Source organism: Erpetoichthys calabaricus, chromosome 5 (assembly GCF_900747795.2).
Source record: "Erpetoichthys calabaricus chromosome 5, fErpCal1.3, whole genome shotgun sequence".
In the NCBI taxonomy this organism is placed as follows: Eukaryota; Metazoa; Chordata; class Cladistia; order Polypteriformes; family Polypteridae; genus Erpetoichthys; species Erpetoichthys calabaricus.
The window spans coordinates 172,692,905-172,714,596 of NC_041398.2; the positions used below are offsets into that span (position 1 = coordinate 172,692,905).

The 21,692-nt window shown below is 36.7% G+C and overlaps 1 protein-coding gene across 2 annotated transcripts in view; it reads right to left on the minus strand.

The window, feature by feature from the left end:
* Positions 1-21,692, minus strand: part of intu (inturned planar cell polarity protein) — a 160,911-nt gene that overhangs the window by 86,382 nt on the left and 52,837 nt on the right. For both annotated transcript variants that reach the window (XM_051927641.1, XM_028802234.2), the window contains exons 2-3: positions 13,846-14,435; positions 1,475-1,560 (exon numbers count right to left, since the gene is read on the minus strand). In XM_051927641.1, the coding sequence (XP_051783601.1) occupies positions 1,475-1,560; positions 13,846-14,435 (676 nt within the window). The remainder of the gene's footprint in view (positions 1-1,474; positions 1,561-13,845; positions 14,436-21,692) is intronic.

Consider the following 21,692-nt stretch of genomic DNA (forward strand, 5'->3'; position numbering starts at 1 on the left):
AGGATTTTATGGTATAGTATGCAATTACGGAATCCATTCCCGGACGGGTTTATCTATTCCCGGGAACTCAGGAATCCCGGGCTCCCGGGGATGACACAGTGCACAGGCATCTCACATGTGAACAGTTTTAGAACGACTGACACTTATGTTTAATAAAACTACTGCAATATGTTGACACAAATAAAAGACTAACCTGATCTACAAACAGTTCATGCTGTCATATAAGTACATGTATCTTTAGTTGCGGTAATAAGAGCGTAGAAAGCACAACGTGTCCAGCATGTGGTCGTCCATGCGAGAGCGCACCTTCGTGCAGAGTACACCAGCCGTATAGAAAGCATTCTCTGCCTCCACTGAAGTAGGCAGCACAGTCATCAGATACTGATAGACTTGTTCTAAACAACGCCCGCGCTTTCCGTTGCTCTGAAACACCGCCATTTCAGTATTTACTGATGCATCCAGTTTCTTGTCATCATTCTGTGATGGCAAGTTTCTTGGCACAGATAATGCGGATGCAACAGACTGACGCATTGCAATTTCAAGTTGCTGTTCAAAGCTGTTGCCCGATGAAGTGCAAGCTGCAGCAATGGCGCCACCTTAATTATTTTCAACTATAACTCTGTTATTTCCTGATCGATTTTTATACTTTTACACGCTATATATGTGAGCTTGGCCGTTCCCGTTTTCCCAGGAATTACAGCAGTTTCATTCCCAGGAATGCAGGAATGAAAAATGTCCGGGAATGGATTCCCCCCTATATGCAATATCTATTTAGTATATCAAAGACAATAAGTTAAGTCCTTTTCCAAGAAAGCCATTCAATATTTTCAAACATTTTATAATTAGGAAAAATAATTATTGGAATTAATCTAACTAAAATAATGGGCAAACAGTCTACAAAAGAATAAGAAATAAAAAAAAAATCAGAAAACCATAAGTAAAGCTAGGACATCCAAGAGTTAAAAAAAAAAAAGTTTGTAAAACTACTTTAGTTAGTGTCCCAGAAAGTGTTTCTTCACAACAAAAATTGATCAATATTTTAAAAGCAAACTACCATTTACAAAGTGATTGCCTCATTATCATAATAATACACTAAGATTAAGCTTATAACATCTTTGAAGCAATATTGAGGTTATTCTTCTGGCATTGACCACTTTTACATAATAATTTTAATAAGAAAATTAGGAAATACCCTTTAAATATAATATAATATACAATGCTTAACTGGCCAGAAACACATAACACAATTGTCTGGAAACAAATTTATGTTCTAAGAAACAGGTAAACTTACACACCGAGTTTTTTTTATTGCTAAAATTACATGGAATATTCAAAGACAGAACTTTAATATACTTTTATATAAGCTTGGTTTTCTTTCATTTAGGGAAATACAAGTAAAAAAAAACAGCGCTTAAAATATGTTAGGTTTCACAGGTTTTCCAAGGATATCTTGTACTTTATACATTTGACCTACCTGAGTTGGACCTGGGATACATGATAAAACCCGTTCAATGTTCTCAGTTGTCACATCAACATCATTGACTGCAACTAGAACATCTCCTGAAACATAAAATGCACATTTATTCATGTTTAACTATTAATATCTTAAGTATTGAATAAGAAAGTACATAACATTCTGAAACTCACTTAATCAGACTCAAGGCTTGGTTGGATAGGTTGCAACACTTAAATAAAATCTTACAAATCTGTGATTTTCAAAAAGTTATTTTTGCACTTTATTAGTTGTAGTGTCACTGAAAAATCAACAGAATAGATTCACTCTATAGATTTGCTTAGTTTTCTTTTAAAAGCTGTATTATAATTACACTGCTGCTTTAATACAGTTCTTAAACGAAAATGTAACCAGTATTGTGGAAAGTACCAACTCAGGATGGCATGAAAATTAATCATTAAGGCCTATTAAGAACTGATGTCTTGCTGACACTAGGGCTATTTGTGCCATTTTCATTACTTGGAAATGCATCATTTACCAATAGTTTCAGGTAAAATGTGTTTTAATACATAATCAGGGCAGCTAAATGGTAGCGCTGCAGCCTCACATTAAGGAGACCATGGTTCACGTTCTGGTTCTTCCTATGCAGAGTTTTACATGTATTCCCCATGTCTAGGTGGTATTTCTTCAGGTGTTCCAGTTTCCTCCCATTGTTCAAAGACATGCAGGTTAGCTAATAGCTAAATTGGCCCTAGTGTGTGCTTGGTGTGTGTGTGTTCACCATGTGATGGACTGGAACCCTTGTCCAGGATTTGTTCCTATCTTGCATCCTTTGCTAGCTGGGATAGCCTCCAACCTTCTATTTCCTTGTGAAAATTTTAAACATGTCAAAAATATAATGGGGAAAATATGTATGTGGTACAGCAGTTAGACGAACATAGAAGCCATTATTGTAAAAGCTTTTGTATGTCTCATATTGAGCAAGCTATGATTAGGATTTGTTTTTTGAGATAAAAAATTTTTTTTAAAAATTCATTAAGTTGAGTGGGCAGAATTTTTTAATTGTTTGCAATGCTTAAGTTCATAAGTGACTCCTTCAGTTGCTCAATTAGACCCCTTTACACATAAGAATTATAAACCTTGTTGCAATTAAACTTTAATAATACAGGCTCTAATCTTGGTGATGTTTCAATTCACACTTTATATGGTAGTTTCCTAGAGATAAGCCGGATAAGTCAGTGTGCTGGCAGTAATTTTTGGTTGATTTATTGAAAATAAACTGTGAGTAAATCTGTCAAAGAATGATTAATTCTAAACAACCACTATAAGGCTGCAAGTGACACTTAATCCCTTCCGTGCTAACCTATGCCATCAACAAGGGTCAACCCACATAATGTGGTGATTCTCACTCAGTTTAACACTCCTCCAAACAAGGTAGGCAAGGTTCTGCACTACACAGATTTACAAAATAGGGACAGAATCCACATCCCCCATTTAATCTGACTAATTTCAGAAGACAAACCACCTCCATCGTTTTCAGTACATCACAGACAGACACAGACACATAATCACTATGAGACACATTTCTGCAGAATTTACTTGTGTAACCCATTATTTTATGTTATATTATATTAATATATATACTGTATATATATATACATATATATATATATATATATATATATATATATATATATATATATATATATATATACATATATATATGTTACGGCCAAAACCCAAAGTTCAGCCAGTTCCCGAATTGACCGGCCATTTCGCATTTTGGCCGCGAGGTGTGGCCAAAGTCCGAAGTACTAGAAATGACCGGCATATATGCCACTTTGGCCAGCCACTTCGCGAAGTGGCGAGAACTCCCTGGTCAAAATCCAATGTGCTGATGTAAGACTGTCCGCTCAAGGTGCGAAGATGCTTAAAAATTTTCAGATGCAGATTCAGAAGTGAGTTTTCCATTCTGCAAGAGAAACTGCTCAAGGCGGGTCTTGTTCAGCAAAGCGGACGCCACTTGAGACGGCCTTCCCCTCGCCCAAACACTAACCTTAAGGTCAATAAAATAGGTCCCTGATGTTAAGTCACTATTTTATTGCTAAAATGAACAGAAATGTGAAATCTACTTATATACCTGATCATAATTATTGTGAAACAACCAAGGGGCGTCCGCTTTCTGAACATGAGCCGCCAAGGCTACACTCAACGCAATTGCACTACTAAGTGCGCAACAAATCGCTGCTCATGCCTTTTTCCTTCCGACATTGGCCGATCGCCCCATGCCATTTCGCAAACTGGCTGGCCAAATCCCGAAATCGAGGAAAAGATCGGACATTGGCCAGTCAATTTACAGCAACATTGGCCATTTCCCGCTTTGGCCAATTTCGGGTTTTGGCCGTAACATTATATATATATTATATATATATATACACACACACACACATATATACAGTACTGTGCAAAAGTTTTAGGCAGGTGTGAAAAAATACTGTAAACAAAGAATGCTTTCAGAAATATAAATAATGATTGTTTATTGTTATCAATTTACAAAATGCAAAGTGAGCGAACAAAAGAAAAATCTAAATCAAATCAATATTTGGTGTTACTACCTTTTGCCTTCAAACCAGCATCAATTCTTATAGGTACACTTGCACAAAGTCAGGAATTTTGTAGGATTATAGTCAGGTGTATGATCAACCAATTATACCAAACAGGTGCTAATGATCATCAATGTCACACGTAGGTTGAAACACAGTCATTAACTGAAACAGAAATAGCTGTGTAGGAGGCTTAAAACTGGGTGAGGAACAGCCAAACTCTGCTACCAAGGTGAGGTTGTGGAAGACAGTTTCATGTCATGGCAAGACTGAGCACAACAACAAGACACAAGGTAGTTATACTGCATCAGCAAGGTCTCTCCCAGACAAATATTTCAAAGCAGACTGGGGTTTCAAGATGTGCTGTTCAAGCTCTTTTGAAGAAACGGGCAACGTTGAGGATCATAGACGCAGTGGCCGGCCAAGGAAACTTAGTGCAGTAGATGAAAGACACATCAAGATTATTACACTTCAAAATCGGATGATGTCCAGCAGTGCCATCAGCTCAGAACTGGCTTCAGCGTAAAGAAGAACAAGATTTTTTGAAGGAGAAAGCACAGCAGAGTGGCTATCGCACTGATTAAGTGCAGCTGATGCTGCAATCAGAGACAGTGAATTAGCTGTGACACCGGTCACAATATTATATACTGTATATTATATATATATTTTCCTTTACATAATGCAAAAGATATCTGAATATTAAAAAAACAATGAAATAAGAATTACACACTTATTTCCATCTTTTAAAAAGATACAAAGTACAGATTTTTTGAAAGTACTTAGTCTAGCAACTCAACAAGATGCACCAGCCTGACAGCACTAAGCCCAACACCACATTTGCATACCCATAAAGCATGTTGTCAGTTGTAGAACACTTCCACAGCTGTAAGGAGTGTCTTATTTATTCAAGTTCTTTCAGTATAGCTGGGTACCACACAACTTTTCTCTGAGTCCACCAAATTTGGTTTAGGATAATACAGTTACAGCTGCCCTGGCTCTTGTATTTCATGCTTTTGTTCTTTTATTACCTTTGATTAGTACTTTACATCAGCTTGTCAAAAATTCTAAAGTCTTACACTGTGCTAACTGACGATTACCAAATACAGACCCTGTTCCTTTTACTAAAGCCACCATTCAAGAAAAAGACAAAGGCTAATCCCTGCTCTGCACTTGCTTAATAATAAGGCTCTAAGAAAAACTCAACAGGAATGCACAAAAAGGACTTAGACAGATACTAAAATGAAGAAAAATACCAAACTGTTCAAAGAATGTTTGTGAATGCAGTAATTTCATTTGGCACCACAAATAAATTGATAGATATCATGTTTTATTCTTCTTATTAAGGTGATATTAAGGCAGTTTTAAGTAATAAGTAAATTGGAAAGAAGAAAGTTTTGATAAACCTTTGTGCAGAATTTTTAATTTCTAAGAGGAAACTTTCTTCTAGTATGGGATGAACTCAACCAAGCAATTAGTTTTCCTTCCACATAAAAAAGAAAAAAACCATATTGTGAAAATGGTTAGCATTGGTTAAGTATTTATCAAATGCATTAGGAAGACAGCGAATCATTAGTTAAGTTTTAAAGTTACAAAACAGTAACCATAAAAAATTATTATGACTTTACGGTTGCATTTTCTTAACCCCAAAAAGTACTAAGCTTGAACACTATGGTGATTTTGAAAACTATAATATAAGAAATCATCGATCATTTTCATCACCAAACCAACCTAAGAATGAGACTGGCTTTTCCATATATAGTCTAATGACATTTTACTCCCAGAAAGGACTTATTTAAAATACTCATTTCTGTTTTTGAACTTTCACATTGCCATAGCACAAAACTGTATCCACATTATAATACTTGGGCACTTGGCCCCAAAGACAATGGCACTTAAATTTGACTCCAGGAGCCAACAGCCCACTTTCCGCGCCCCTCTTACAACATTAGAAGTATCAAGGAGCAGCTAAATGTAATATATTAAAAAATATTACACAATAGGGGTAGTAGTGGTATGTTCAATTACTGACTGAAGCTGGTTCAATATATAGGGTGTTCACACTCCATTCACACAGACCTTTTTAAGGGCCACCAAATTTCTCATAATCTCCACATAGCAAGGTTATTATAGTTTTGCCTTTTTATATTAGTTTTTATTTCTATATTTTTTCTGACCTTACTTGGAAATTCAGTTTAGTTTTAGTTTTCCTTCATCGTGTATTTTTAGTTTTAGTTTAGTTTTTATTTCACAAAGACATTTCTATTTTATTTTTATATATATTAGTTTCAGTTTTAGTTTTAGTAATTATGACATGGAGCGCCTACAGAGTTAGTTTTGTGTCACAATCAGACAGAACTGTACACTTAACAGATTTGGATATGAGTTTAATGTTAGTGGAAGCTTACTACACCACATAGTTTATTATCTGGTCTTGCTTTTGTCTGATAAAAACAAGCATAATCAAAACCAGACACTGAATATGAACAATTTTACACAATTTTATACTTTTTAAAATATTTTCTCATGAAAATCACAGGGGCTTAGGAAGAACAGGGCTCTTAGACTTGAATGAGTGTGCTGACCCCACCTAGCTGTATTGAGGGAAACAAAGAACAACAAGCATATAGTGTGAAGGTTAAGGGCAGTGAGTCTTGAATAGACCACCATAAAGGACAGTAAACCCATAATGAGCAGAGCAAGAGCAGGTAATAGGAGTACGGATAGGCATAAAACAACAGAGACAGCGTCTGAGATTAAGAACAACATATACATTATCTAAACCTGTTTATCCAGAGCAGGATCACAGGAAACCTGGAGTCTACCACAGCAGGTTTGGATGCAAGGCAGGAAAAATCCCTGGTATGCAATATGTATGATAAGGCTGATGTTAAGAACAAAAAGAATATGATGATTTCAACTATCTATTTTGAGAGAGGGGGAGAAAAAACGTTGAAAAAAGGGAGACAAATATTTTAAAATTCTGCTAATGGATTACTTTCACAATATCAGGTATTTTGAGTTGTGAATATGAACTAAAAAAGATAAATTAATAAATATGGAATAAATACAAAAACCCATTAGTATGTTTAGTTTTTCATCACTTGTCAGACTCTCTACCTTTGTTTGTATCGCTTTGTTGTTAAACGATGTTTTTAAAGCAAAAGTGATTGATCAGCAACAATATGCTGATCTTGTATGATGACCTAGTCAGTCTCGATCAGTGCCGTTTTATTTTCAACAACCGGGAGTGGTCTCCTCGAGACTTTCTTGTATACTCAGATATGGGGATGGATATTTGAGGAATAAACCGCAAGACAATGATTATATTTTTATATTATGTACATTAAGGAACCATCAACAACAAATCAAATTAATAATATATTGAACAATTATTATAAAAGTAAAATTGAATAAATCGGACTCTGCAGCTGTATTAAAAAAAAAAATCGAGTATGTGTTCAGGTAAAGTACCACTTCCGGGTGATGGATTTGGCCCAAAAGTTAATACAGATCTATGGTGTAACAACCACATGCCGAATTTCATCCATCTATCTAGTTGCATTTTTGAGTTATCGTGTTTACACACACACAGACACACACACAAACACGCACGTGCGTACGCACACAATTCCAAAAAAAATAGTATTGTTGGACACTGGTTAGTCTATAACGTCAAGATTCATCAAAATATCGAGGTCGAATTTTTTCATGATTACTATACTTTCTCTATACTTCGTATATGAGAAAGTAAAAACGATTTCTCCTTTGCGAAGAGGCAGGTGAATCGCTCTCAACAAAAAGCAAACACCTGAGAAATAAACTGAAATGTTACTCACTCGTGATTTTTCCAACCATATGGTAAACATTTTGTTGACCAGTACATTCTGATTTCAGCCATTTGAATTACATCTTGATATACAACAAGCACAAAGAAAGGCGGCACGCATATCGCTTTCTATTTCACACGCTTTATGCACCCCGCACTCAGCTTGCTCTGTCACCGCAAATGCTGTGTGAACAGCTGCCCTCCATCACCAGCCACCGTTCACTGGATGAATATGTGCGGGCGGTTCGTGGTCGATGACTTTCTGTTTTAGAGTTAAAACTTACAAGGGTTAAAGACTAACGGCAAGAATATTCATTCAAAAACGAAAACTAAAAATATTTTAGTAAATTATTATTTTATTTCAGTTAGTCTTTCCAGCTACTTTAATAGTTTCGTTTAGTTTTAGTTTTTCATTTCGGTTTTGTTAATTATTTTATTTCAGTTTACGAAAATGTTTTTTTAATAATAGTTTCAGTTTTGATATTAGTTTTAGTTAACTATAATAACCTTGCCACATAGAACTATAGACAAATTAACCCAGTTTTCAAGTGTGCATTTCTATGATTTATAGGACTTAACTGTCCATGAGTTGCCACCTCCAAACATAATAACAAGCACTATAGGCTGAACATGGACATGCTATGATGCCATGTTCTCACACCTGACTTAGTATATTCTGACAATCATATACAGTTTAAAACACTCAACAGTATTTACTGCACCAGTACTACTTGTTGGTAATGGAATGGAGTAAAAGCCACTCCTTGAAAGTTTTACTATGCATCAAATTCATTCTATGAGTTTCTCTAAGTATGTGATAAGAAGAACATTTAAAAAGGAGCTAGATTTAAATTACAAGGCATGGCAGGACTATGAATTAGCTACCTAATAGCATATCATTATATGAATACAAATAGAAAACAAATGCAACAAATGTTAAAAAGAATTTCTCATTCACTTCAAAGACAGTTATTTTACACTTAGATCAGAACACAAATTCATATCACATCCTGATGGACTGACCAGGACAGCCTGTTACTTATAAAGCACTCTTAGATTGATTTTCCCCTTCTGTGTTTGACCATCAAGCACATGTAGGCTTATTCAAGGGATTCTGGCTTCCTGCCACTAGGACCATCACCTCAAGATTTAAAGTCAGAATATTTCTAAATATTTTTACATGTTGAATATACAAAATTGAATTGAACTTTTCAAATTTCTCGACTCAGCTTCCTATTATTCCAGACTCCACACTGTGACTTGGCTCCTGAACTGGCCAGAGAAGAGAAAGGCATAATTACATTCCTTCAGCTAACAACTGCAGCCACTTATGGGGGATAGTGGTTGTGGGCATCACTGGGGCTGGGATAGGGTCGAGGGGAATACTTTTCTTTCACTTAGTTCTCAAAAAAAAAAAAAAGTGACCACTATACCCTTAAAGCAGACTCACATAGTCAATAAATAGTGTCTGACAAAGCATTCCATGCAGTGCTCATTTTGCATATTAACTACTGATCATTATAATGCAATGATTCAGTTCAATTTACTCACATCATTAGTGAATCATACAGAGATGAACTGCGCCCAATTTATAAATAAGACTGGCATGACTTTAGGAACAAGTCACTGTAGACTGCACAAAAGTCTTCAGTATCCAAGCTCCTACACATTCTTTCACCAATCACAACTGCTATGGCAGAAGAGGTTCAAGAAACAAGTGTGTGCAACCCTAACAGTGTTTTTACCCTTCATACTTTTATCGATTCAAACAAAGTTTACAAATTAAATATGTCAAAAAAATAAAATCCAAATGAACATAAATGTTTAGGGCAATACTTTGTGTTTCTGGAGTGGCCACAGTTCACATTGTGCTGCGATGAAAAGAAAAAAGAAACAGAGAAAAAAAAAATTGATAGGCGACACAAGCACCCATGTTAATGTTAATTGGTCTAGATTGTATAATAATGGACTTGGATGTGGTCTAATGCAAATGATTACAGGAAGATATTTTGTACTGTATATGCACAAAATGTTTAAAACCCACAAAAGGTTGCTAGTTTATGGTGAGCACATATTGTAATTAAAAAAGACAAGATTAAGCAAAAGTCATAAACTTGTAATGTGTTCGTCTTTTTACCCTATTTACCATGGCTAATATGTAATGATCAGTGTGCTTATTTCAGTCATTTTTAATGGGGCAAGAAATGAGATTAGACTATTTCTGTTTAACTACATTTTTTGTTAAGAGCATTTGGATGCAATGCAGTTTAAATGCTAATATATGTATGGGGCTTGAATTTCAGCAGAGTCTTGAAAACTTTTTACATTATATTTAAAATTCCTTCAAAGTTAAAATAAAATAGAACAATACATATGCACTTAAAAATCAAAAACAGGTTCAAAAACCCATTTTAACTTTCACTGCTCAATGGTCAGCCAAAATTAGGTTAATAAAAGAATAAATATAGCCCTAACAAGAAAACAGAGTCTTTGTATTCATCAACAGAATATAAAAAGAAGTGTATAAAAACTGGTACAAATTTCAAACCATTTGCTGTCATGTTCACATTAATATAAAATGTATGAGTAACTGTTTCAGATTTTCTACAGTGCTAGGCAAAGGATTGAAGATCAATAACCCGCCAGGAGGCCAGTATGAAGAAAGGACAGGGGGAGATAACCTCTCAGGACTATATGCTCGCTGATACGCTAGAGGGCAGCATCCATGGGTCAGGATTCCTACATGGACACCCATGGGGCGTGCTGGGACCTGTAGTCTGTGGGGCAACCCTGTTGGGTTCCAAGGGATCCACCAGGAAGAGATGCATGGATTAATGATCCCTACTTCATGGGGCTTCCATTTGATCCAGAAGTACTTCCAATGGGCTATGCCCTAGCTTCAGAAGTACTCAAACGTCCAAGATAAAAAGAAGCCACTCTACCTCATTCAGGCAGGTTGGAATCGAGTGGAAGAAGGACAAACCTCACCTGAAGGAGTGAAGAGAGAAAAAGAGAGAGGAGTTGTGCCACTGTTAAATGCATTTGTAAGGTAATTGGTATATTTAAACGCACGGCTGCACGATAACAGAAAAAATGATTATCACGATTATTTTGCTCAACATTTTTATCACGATTAATAATGACGATTATTCCTTTCGTAAATGAAGTCTGTGACCAAAGCAGTGTAGCCTCGGCCAGTTATTCACAGATGCTGCCCTAATCATATTAGCTGCGTTGTCCGTTGTGATGCACACAAGTCTTTCTTCCACCAAGCCCCAAGCGGACATCGCTTCTTTGAGGCCCACTGCAATAAACTCCGCTGTATGGTCTTGTGGGAAAAACGAAGTTTGCAAAAGCTTGCTTTTCATCTCAAACTCGCTGTCAATAAAATGAACTGTCAAGCTCAAATACGGTTCCGCAGTTCTGCTTGACCATAAGTCGGTCATGGCAGCAAAATATTCAAGGCTGAGCCTGAGAATTTCTTTTTCTATTTCTTTTCGGCATTTCGCATACAGCGAGGGCAGCGCAACATTGGAAAAATGGTTGCGTGAGGGAATGCTATATCTTTTATCAAGTGTTGCGATCATTTTGTTAAACCCCTCACTGCTCTCGGTGGTTCTTGGACACATATCCTTGGCTATATGGTACGTGATCGCCTCTGTTATTTCCCGGTGTCTTTGCGAGCTAGGCAGATATGGTATTGCGTTGAACAATGTCCCTGATATTGTTGTCTGTGTTGTGGATGGCTGGTAATTTTTTGTTGTTGCTGTTTGTGCCTTCAGTCGTTGAAATTCTTGATAGTGTACTTTGTGGTGGCTTTTAAGGTGGTTGATGAGGTTTGTTGTGTTACCTTGGGACGTTTGGACGGAACAGGAGCAAAGTTTGCACAAGACTCGTACCTGATCAACATCACATTCCTCGAAATCGAAATAGTTCCAGACAACTGAGTATGACCCCTTTTTAGGAACTAACGATCGCACTTCTGCACCTTCCTCACGTTGCTCCGCCATCATATGTTTATTCTGACTGTTATTGCTGCTATTGACTTCTACTGCTTCAGAAAGCGCTTGCAATCTAGACGCAGTAACGTCATAGTGATGCAGTCCAATCCGTAAACTCAGCCCATAAAAAACAGTTTGGTCTTTATACTGTAAAATCGCGACGATATTTATTAACTGATCGTGGGTCATAAATATCGTTATCATGAGAAAAAAAAGATTAATCGTGCAGCCCTATTTAAACGTGTTTGGCACCTAGGACTTGTGTCTGTGCTGTTGTGTCTGGGGTTTGGGGTTCTGCAATGCCCCCTACTGGTCACAACAGTATAATGGAAACAGAGATTAAATCTGAAATTGTAAGCTTCTATATTTAAGCATACTTTCGCTACTGGAGTTTTGGCCATTTCCATTCAAAGGCTTACTCTGGATGAGGCAAAAGACACAGGCATTAGCAAACTTGTGTGGGCTATCTTGAACATCAATCAAGAAACTGATTTTACTAGAATTCTGAAATAATGGACGTGAAGCCAATAACCACTTTTCATTAAATGTTTAATCAAACAGCTTTACTTCTGACCGTTCAAATGCAAATATATTCTCGCTGTTGCACATGTCATACTTGACAAAGCGACTTGTTCACAGACTTAATTAGAAAGATATATACAAAGACACCTTTGGATGAGTTGTCAACAATTAAATTATCCAGAATAATATCAGGGTTAACTGGTTAATGTTTGGCTTCTGATTTTGATAGTACTGATTTAACATAATTTATCTTTTGATTATTAGAAAGCAAATGTCAAAAGATAAATATAGTATGTGCACATGATCATGCAGTGTACAGTGTCATGACGTATATCTTCGAACAACACTAAAATATCTAGAAAACATCCACAAATTGTATGCTACATGGGAGGAAAATTAAACAATGTGTGAAGTGTTAATGCCCTCGGTATTTAAAGAATCAATTTTTTTTAGGTACTGTGTTAATAAAAACAATTTTTATATTTCGTTTTTGAAAATGTGTGTGTAATCACATTGGTACAATGAACTGGGGTATATAAAATTATTTATATATGGAAATATATTTAAGTTAAAAATCTCTTTAAACCTGTGCTTCAATGTGTTCCAAGGCAGCTAGTTTGTAGCTGTGTTTCTTTTGAGGTTTTCCAAAAATTCTACAGCTACCAAGATGGCAACTGTTATGATATGTAGCACAAAAAAAAAAAACACAGTAAATGTATCTTCATTTTAAACTTTTTAGTGAAATTCAAAGTTGAAACATTTCACACAGATGGAGAAAAAGTCCATAGCACATCAAAAAAAAAAAGGAAAAAATATTTTTTATCTATGATATTTTTGCTTCATTCACCTATATCTTTGTTGTTAATTTCAAATTACTACATGACATTACTATACACCTTACTCTGTATGTTACAATACACAGTCAGAACTGTATCCTCTTATACCATGCCATTTGCAAACAGATATTCCAAATTTATTTTGCTGTTATAGCAGAACTACAGCAAGGTAGCAGGGATGTGCAATTTACCTGTAAATGTGAGCTTACAGGGGAAATGCAGAGCCTTCTACTGTCTATTTATTTATTCAGTATATCAATGCAAAGCAATACATTTTATCTTAACAAATAATTTAATATTAAAATTGACTGGCTAAGAATGGCACTTGCATGGTTGATATTTATTGTGCCAGAATGAAAATGACTCTGCTGCAGCTTACACGTTAAACATATATTGATTTTTCTGTAGTGTATTAGATATTCCACTATCAATTGTCCATGAGATAACATGTTCCTGACTGCTGTTTGAAAAATTACAATATTAGCACATAGTTTCACAGCACAATTGCATCAAAAAGTAAAATCTGCTGAACTACTGGCCCCAAAAAAAAAAAACTATACCAGAGTACATTAAAAATGTTCTTGCAATAGCATTTTGAACATACCTATTAAAATCTGACCACATTTGATTGCAGGACTACCAGGGACCAATCCATGAACAAGCACACGTCCTTCTGTATTAGGCTTTAAACCTTTACTTCCCATTCCTTTAGTCCAAGAAGGCTGATAGATAATTCCAAGTAAAGTCTCCAGAAGACTGTTGCCTTCCAAAAATCTGTTTCTGCGCAGTCTTTTAGGGTTCACATACACATTAACATCCTTAAACTGTTGTTGAACAAGACCTGTCCTTTGACTAGTCTGGCTTTTAAGAATGGATGTTGGCTGAGTTGACAGGCCATTATTTTGAGGGTTTGAACTCCCATTCTTCTCCCTCTGTCCTTCTATGAAGTTTTTCTTCTTTTTCAGGATTCTTGCTATTTTTTTTAATCTGGGTTCATGCCTTCTCCCGTCTTTGTGCTTCTTATTATTTGGTATGATTTCTGCTTCCTTGTCACTAAAGCGTACATGGTTGGCTACTGGCAACTCAGCTAAGTGAGCCTGTGTAAGGGCAACCTCCTCTTCTCCTTCACTCAGTTCCAGATAAAACAATTCTCCATTTTTCTGAACATCATCCAGCCATTCAGGCTCAAGATCACTGTTAACAGTTAAAAGAAAAGAAAAAATGTTTAACAATTGTTTCAACCTAACAATAAAGCAGAATTGTTTAATCTTACACAATACCAAAACCTCACAGAACTGCCTAAATATGCAACTTGCCAAAAAAACCCACAAACGTGAGAGGTTTAAAGATGACTGCTCCAAATGAAAACATCATTATGTAGAAGTCCTCCTGATTCCTGTTATTTTCCCATGCATTATGTTTTAGAAATATTTCTGCCAATCATTATGTTGAAGTATAACTACATATTTAAAATATTCAAAGGCAGTTTCTAACAGCCAACCCTTTTCATTTAAAGTATAAATGATTAAATATACATTTAAAAGGGGCAACACAACAATGCTAAGACTGCTGTCTCATCTGTTGCTGTTTTGTGTGTGAACCCTATTATGAATCAACAAATTATAAAGCCTGCAGTGGGTTGGCACCCTACCCGAGGATCTGTTCCTGCCTTGCACCCTGTGTTGGCTGGGATTGGCTCCAGCAGACCCCCGTGACCCTGTGTTAGGAAATAGCGGGTTGGTAAATGAATGACTGATTGACTGACAAATTATAAAGCAAACAAATGTGCATTATTCTCTTTTAAGAAGAAAGAAGGTAACCCTAATAACCACATTAATAAATGTAATATTTCTATAATTACACTGAAGGCCTCTCACCACCATGACAGACACTAACAAAATTTTAGCCAAAATTCCTAACTCCTTCCCCCACTTCTGAGGTTTTAAATATGGTACTTTGAGACTATTTTGAATGCCATAGCTCAGTGTCTACATTAGATGGATTTTAGAAATTACACATTCATTTTTGTTTCATTTGGGGGCAACTGTGCAGATTACAATGACTGAAAATGTACAATGTGGCTCTGTCAAAAAAAAAAAAAACAAAACAGCTAAGTACCAGTGTGGGGACATGTGTTCAAATTACAATTAGCATTTGTGTGAATACCACTTGAAAGGCCCACTAATGACTAAAAAAGTAAATAATGGTCATTTTCTTTACATCATACTAAACAACACACTACATTTGTATTACATGTATTAGTTTGCAGAATACAGTAGGGAAAAAGTATGGCTTTCAACTAACTAAGCACCCAACAAAGTTAAGATACTTTAGCTATACATAACCAACTGCTTAGTTCTAAAACGGTTTTTGAACTTGTTGGTCTGCATTTTGATATACAGTAGCAACCTCATTTCTCAGACAACAGGCATACAAAAATGTTTGTGACCCATGCAGTTGGAATCCAGTATTATGACACTGGTTTTTCATGCTACCAGTCTGGATGATTTCAGCAGCAAAAATACCTACTTACTCATTTCATATTTTTTTAGGAGCTGCAGAAGTGAAGAGGTACGAATTATGTATCCAGTACGACTCAAATGCCGGCCATTGTAGATGTGTGTAACTTGTGGAATCTGAAGCAACTACCACTTTACCAGACATGACACTGATCATGGTGTGGTGTTCTCAGGATTCCTGTATTCTACAGTACAATGAATTCTTTTGTGTAGGTGACAAAGTGGACCAAGCAGTTATTGCTACAATGTTTTTTTCAGATCTGCCACTTCATTCCTGGATACAATTTTTTCACTACTGATGGCCAGCCAATTTCCTGGGCTGCCATCATTAAAAGGCACTACATGATTGTCACTGCATGGTTTACAGAGCCAAAAATAGTGTTGTTGATTTAAGCAATTGCTGACATCTCAAAGCACTTCAAAACTACAAAAAATATATTCTGCTAGGTATTGTTCATTCAAGCTTGTTACTTTGATTTTCTGGGGCAGAGACCTTATGTTGGATTTCTTATAGGAAACAGATGTGACAGTTAAGGACAATGGCTGGCTGAAAATGTCTGGTAACAGACACAATAGCTGGTCTCCACAGGTTTTGAAAATGTGGTATGAAACACAGACCTGGCCAGATGGTTTGGACTTTTGGGTTCCTGAAAGTTACATTTTTACTGGGATTTCCCAAAACATCCTTCAAATGTGCTGTAACCTCAATGTAAAGCTATGTTTCGAACCTTAAAACAGATGTGAAATGTAACGTAATGTAATTCTTCATTTTCAAATTATATGTGATCCTTTGATCAGCTAATGTACCTAGTAAATCTGCAATATGCACGTGTAAGGAGTGACATATTAGCTTCAAACATACTAATTACAGTAATCCCTCCTCCATCGCAGGGGTTGCGTTCCAGAGCCACCCGCGAAATAAGAAAATCCGCGAAGTAGAAACCATATGTTTATATGGTTATTTTTATATTGTCATGCTTGGGTCACAGATTTGCGCAGAAACACAGGAGGTTGTAGAGAGACAGGAACGTTATTCAAACACTGCAAACAAACATTTGTCATTTTTTCAAAAGTTTAAACTGTGCTCCATGACAAGACAGAGATGACAGTTCCGTCTCACAATTAAAAGAATGCAAACATATCTTCCTCTTCAAAGGAGTGCGCCTCAGGAGCAGAGCATGTCAGAGAGATAGAGAAAAGCAAACAAATCAATAGGGCTGTTTGGCTTTTAAGTATGCGAAGCACCGTGGCACAAAGCTGTTGAAGGCGACAGCTCACACCCCCTCCGTCAGGAGCAGAGAGAAAGGGAGAGGGAGAGAGAGCAAAAATCAATACGTGCCCTTCGAGCTTTTAAGTATGCGAAGCACCGTGCAGCATGTCGCTTCAGGAAGCAGCTGCACAGAAGGTAGCAACGTGAAGATAATCTTTCAGCATTTTTAGACGAGTGTCCGTATCGTCTAGGTGTGCGAACAGCCCCCCTGCTCAATCCCCCTACGTCAGGATCAGAGAAAGTCAGCGCAAGAGAGAGAGAGAGAAAAGTAAGTTGGGTAGCTTCTCAGCCATCTGCCAATAGCGTCCCTTGTATGAAATCAACTGGGCAAACCAACTGAGGAAGCATGTACCAGAAATTAAAAGACCCATTGTCCGCAGAAATCCGCGAACCAGCAAAAAATCCGCGATGTATATTTAAATATGCTTACATATAAAATCCGCGATGGAGTGAAGCCGCGAAAGGCGAAGCGCGATATAGCGAGGGATTACTGTATACAATGAGCTTTTCAATTGAAAAATCTCAGCCAATGGATTTTAACATATTAAAACTTTTCGTAACAACTATATTTCTACTTTCAACATCAGCATTTCTAGGAGCTTTAGGTGTGTGGGATTCAATTTAGCCATTAAAACCCATACCGCATAATACTGTAGTTTTTTCAAATATTCTGTTGTATGACTCCTTGGAACTTCTGATGATGTGACTCATATCTAGTTCAGCTTAGCCAAATTGTCCAATTACTGAGTCAAAAACATTCACACTGCCACCAACTTGACAATTAAAAGGCGTTTTTTAAGGACCTCTGAAGAAATTACGAGGTGTCATGGGCCCAGAAATATTTTCTTTTGATTTAATTGTGTTTTGGCATGTTCATCCAAAAGACTAAAGAATCGTCTAGATAATTTTGATACTGCATCTGTCAGATGGTGGAAGCATGAACAGTGACTATACGCAGATTGCAGACCTTAGTACCAGTACTGAAACAGTATTTATTCAAGTAAAAGATAACTCCTCCTAATCCCATTCCCAATCTCACAACCCCCTTCAAACATATGTTGTACCTATAGCACTGCCTTATCATGCACCTCCCTACTTTGCTACAAGCTATGGTTTCCCTATGAATTCTCCAGTGTGTCAAAGTTTTCTGTCACCCCCGGGATTCTGCAGCACATCAAAAAGAATATCGAGGGTATAGTCACTTATCCACTTCAGAGTCTAAAGCACATCAAATGGGAGAAAGTGTTTTAATAAAATTGTCCCACAGCAACTACAGAGTGCCTTGCTGCAAGCATTGGTTCCACTTTGAATACTCTAGTGCACAAAGTTCCTCAAACTTTTTAATCTGAGGACCCAAATAGGAAAATCGGTACCATACTGTGAACCAAGAGGAGGATTATTATCATAAGGACAGCAGTGTCATAAAAAGACAAATAAGAAAGACCATATAATAAAAACAAGTAAAGGTTTTGGTTTCCTTTCAAGCATATTTCTCATGTGAATATTACTAAAAGAGAAAAGTGGGAAACAGACATATTACTAAAACAATACTCCATCCATCTAAACCTGCTTAACCTAAGCAGGCTCGCAGGAGAGCTGGAGTCTATCCCAGCAAGCATAGGGTGCAAGGCAGGAACAACCCCTGAAGATGGAGCCAGTCCATCTTAAGGTGAACACACACACAAACTTGGGCCAGTTTACCACTGCCAATCCAACTAACCTATATGTCTATGAACTGTGGGAGGACCCTTAATCACATGGAGAAAACATGAATACACACAGGGTGAACATGAAAAGCTCAACATGAAGCTGACCAGCCCTATCTACTTAATTCCTCTAAAATAACATCAAATCAGGCTTTGAAGGTGACTAAAGTCCTACTAACTACCATACTACTTTGTAAATTATTCCATGTATCTATGTTTCCCTGTGTGAAGAAAAACGTTGTAATGTTAGTGGGAAATTTACCCTTAACAAGTTTCCAACTGTGTCCCATTGTTCTTGATAACTCAATTTAAAATAACACTCTTGATCCACTGTACTAATTCCCTTCATAAATTAAACATTTCAATCATGCCTCCTCTTAATCTTCTTTTGCTTAAACAGAAAAGGCTTAGCTCTTTTAATCTTTCCTCATAATTTACCTCCTGTAGACCTGTAATCAGCCTAGTCACTCTTCTCTGCACCTTTTCTAGCCCCGCTAAATCCTTTTTTTGTAGCCTGAAGACCAAAATTGTACGCAGTACTCCAGATGAGGATTCACCAGTGTATTATAAAAATTAAGCATAACCTCATTGGGAATGTACTCTACACATCATGCTATATAACCTAACATTCTGCTAGCCTTCTTAATGGCTTCTGAACATTGTCTGGAAGTTTATAGTGACAAGACTATTTCAACTCCCAAATCCTTCTCATAAGGCATACTTTCAATTATTAAACCTTCCATTGTGTATTCAAATCCAACATTGTAATTTCTACGTGCAATATTTTACATTTACTTGCATTAAATATTATCTGCCACATATCTGCCCAAGCTTGTATGTTATTCAAGTCCCTCTATAATGATTTAGTACTTAAAACTTATTGCAGTTGATCCCATTCAGACTTTTCCGAATCTGTTCAACATTTAAACAGTTAAACTTGACAGTTTCAGTCTATGGATCCACGCTCTTCCAAAACACTGAGAATTGTATTCTATTATGGTCTCTTGGCCCTAGCATTTCAATCTTTGCTACACCTTCAATTCTATCTTGGTAATTAAAGACATACTAAATTTAGACAGTCTTCCCAACACATTGATGCTTTAATATACTGTGATAAGAAACAGTTACCAATTATGTCTGCAAACTCCTGCTCTGGTGCTCCACTGTTTACAAAGTTAGCCCAGATAATATTCAGGTATTTAAATTCTCCCTTTACTATAATATCTCCCTTTAAATGTTGCCTTTTAACATTAATAAAAGATGCATATTTAAATTACTGTCTGCACTGTGGGGTCTACAGTATAATCCTATAATAAGTCCTCTTTCCTTAATACTTTCCAGAGTATCCAGACATCCTCACTAAGATGTGTCTCACCATCCAACTGAAGAAAAATGCATTTAAATACATTTAACAGGGCAAGTGGCAGTAAGAAAGCCATTCCTTAAAGGACAAAATAGGACTTTGAAACAGCAGCTGTGGACTACAGCAGACTGGAAGAAAGTCTTACGGCCCAATGAATCAAAATTTTAAATCTCTGGTTCATCACACAGGGCGTTTGTACACCATCGAGTTGCCAAAAGAATGGTTCCTCAGTGTGTGACACCAACTGTCAAACACGGAGGAGGAAGTGTGATGGTCTGGGGTTCTTTTGCTGGAGGCAGAGTTGGTGACTGGCACAGAGTGACTGGAATTCTAAATCAAAAGGGTTACCACAGTTTGGCTGTTATATTAGCAAAACCTTGCTACTTATGAATCAAAAATCTGAGTAACATTTTGTACACTTAATGATTCCTTAAGTTATTTTTTTACCAATGCCTTGATTTCATGAAACATTAAGACATCAAACTGTGTGCATTTCCATAACAACTGAAAAAAATGAGGGTTCTAAAACTTTTGACCAGTTGTGTGTGTATATTTATATACACATACACATCTATACTCCCACCTAATTCACTCACCCTTCATAATATCCTGAAAATCATCACATCTTTGTCTGTGCCTGTTATTTTCATCTTGACAATTCACTTCACAAGCTAGTCTTTCAGATCTCTCTCTCCCCCTTTCTTATATGTCTATTAGCCATCAGTCTTTTCAGACTGACCGTTTAATAGGTATGCAGGAGTTAAGGAAAATGTATTATATTTTTGTGTCACTGAACTGAAAGCCCTCTAGGATGTGTCAATGGCTTTGTTTCACATGCTGCCGCAATAAAGTACAATAAATAGTGGCAGGCATGGCACAAAATTCAAACTTGGATGAACTTTTGTAATTTTACTGCACAATCATGTGTCTGTAGGAAAATGCTGACTATGTTCTATCACTCTGTGGTAGAAAGCGCGGTGTTTTTTGCAGCTGTGTGCTGGGGCAGTGGGGTGAAGACAGCTGATGCCAACAGGCTGAACAAACTGATTAAAAAGGCTGGTTCTGTCCTGGGTGTCAGACTGGAGAACCTGGTGGAGGTGTCTGAGAGGAGAATGCTGAAAAAGCTTCTCGGTATCATGGACAACCCCTCTCACCCCATGCACGCCTCCTTGATGGGTCATCAGAGCACACACAGCAAAAGACTCATTGCCTCCAAATGCAGAACTGAACGTCACAGGAAATCCTTTCTACCTGTGGCAATAAGACTGTATAACTCTTCCTCATTCTGTAGGTGATCTTTTTCAGAATTTTTGTCATTAGGTCTCATTCGGTTTTTTATTTACTCATCTGTATGTTACTCAATGTTTGTTTCATCCCATCATCACATGCTGCTATCTCATTTATTCATGGCACAAACACTAAGTCACTTTTCATAACCACTTGCACTAATAATCTGTTGTTTTATTATATCTGTTATAGTTTTAGTTATAGTTGTTTGTTGCTTTGCACAAATTAGTTATATAGTTATAATACAAACTATTAGTTATAGTTATAGTTATTTGTTACTTTGTTTAGAGTTATTTTGTTATTCTG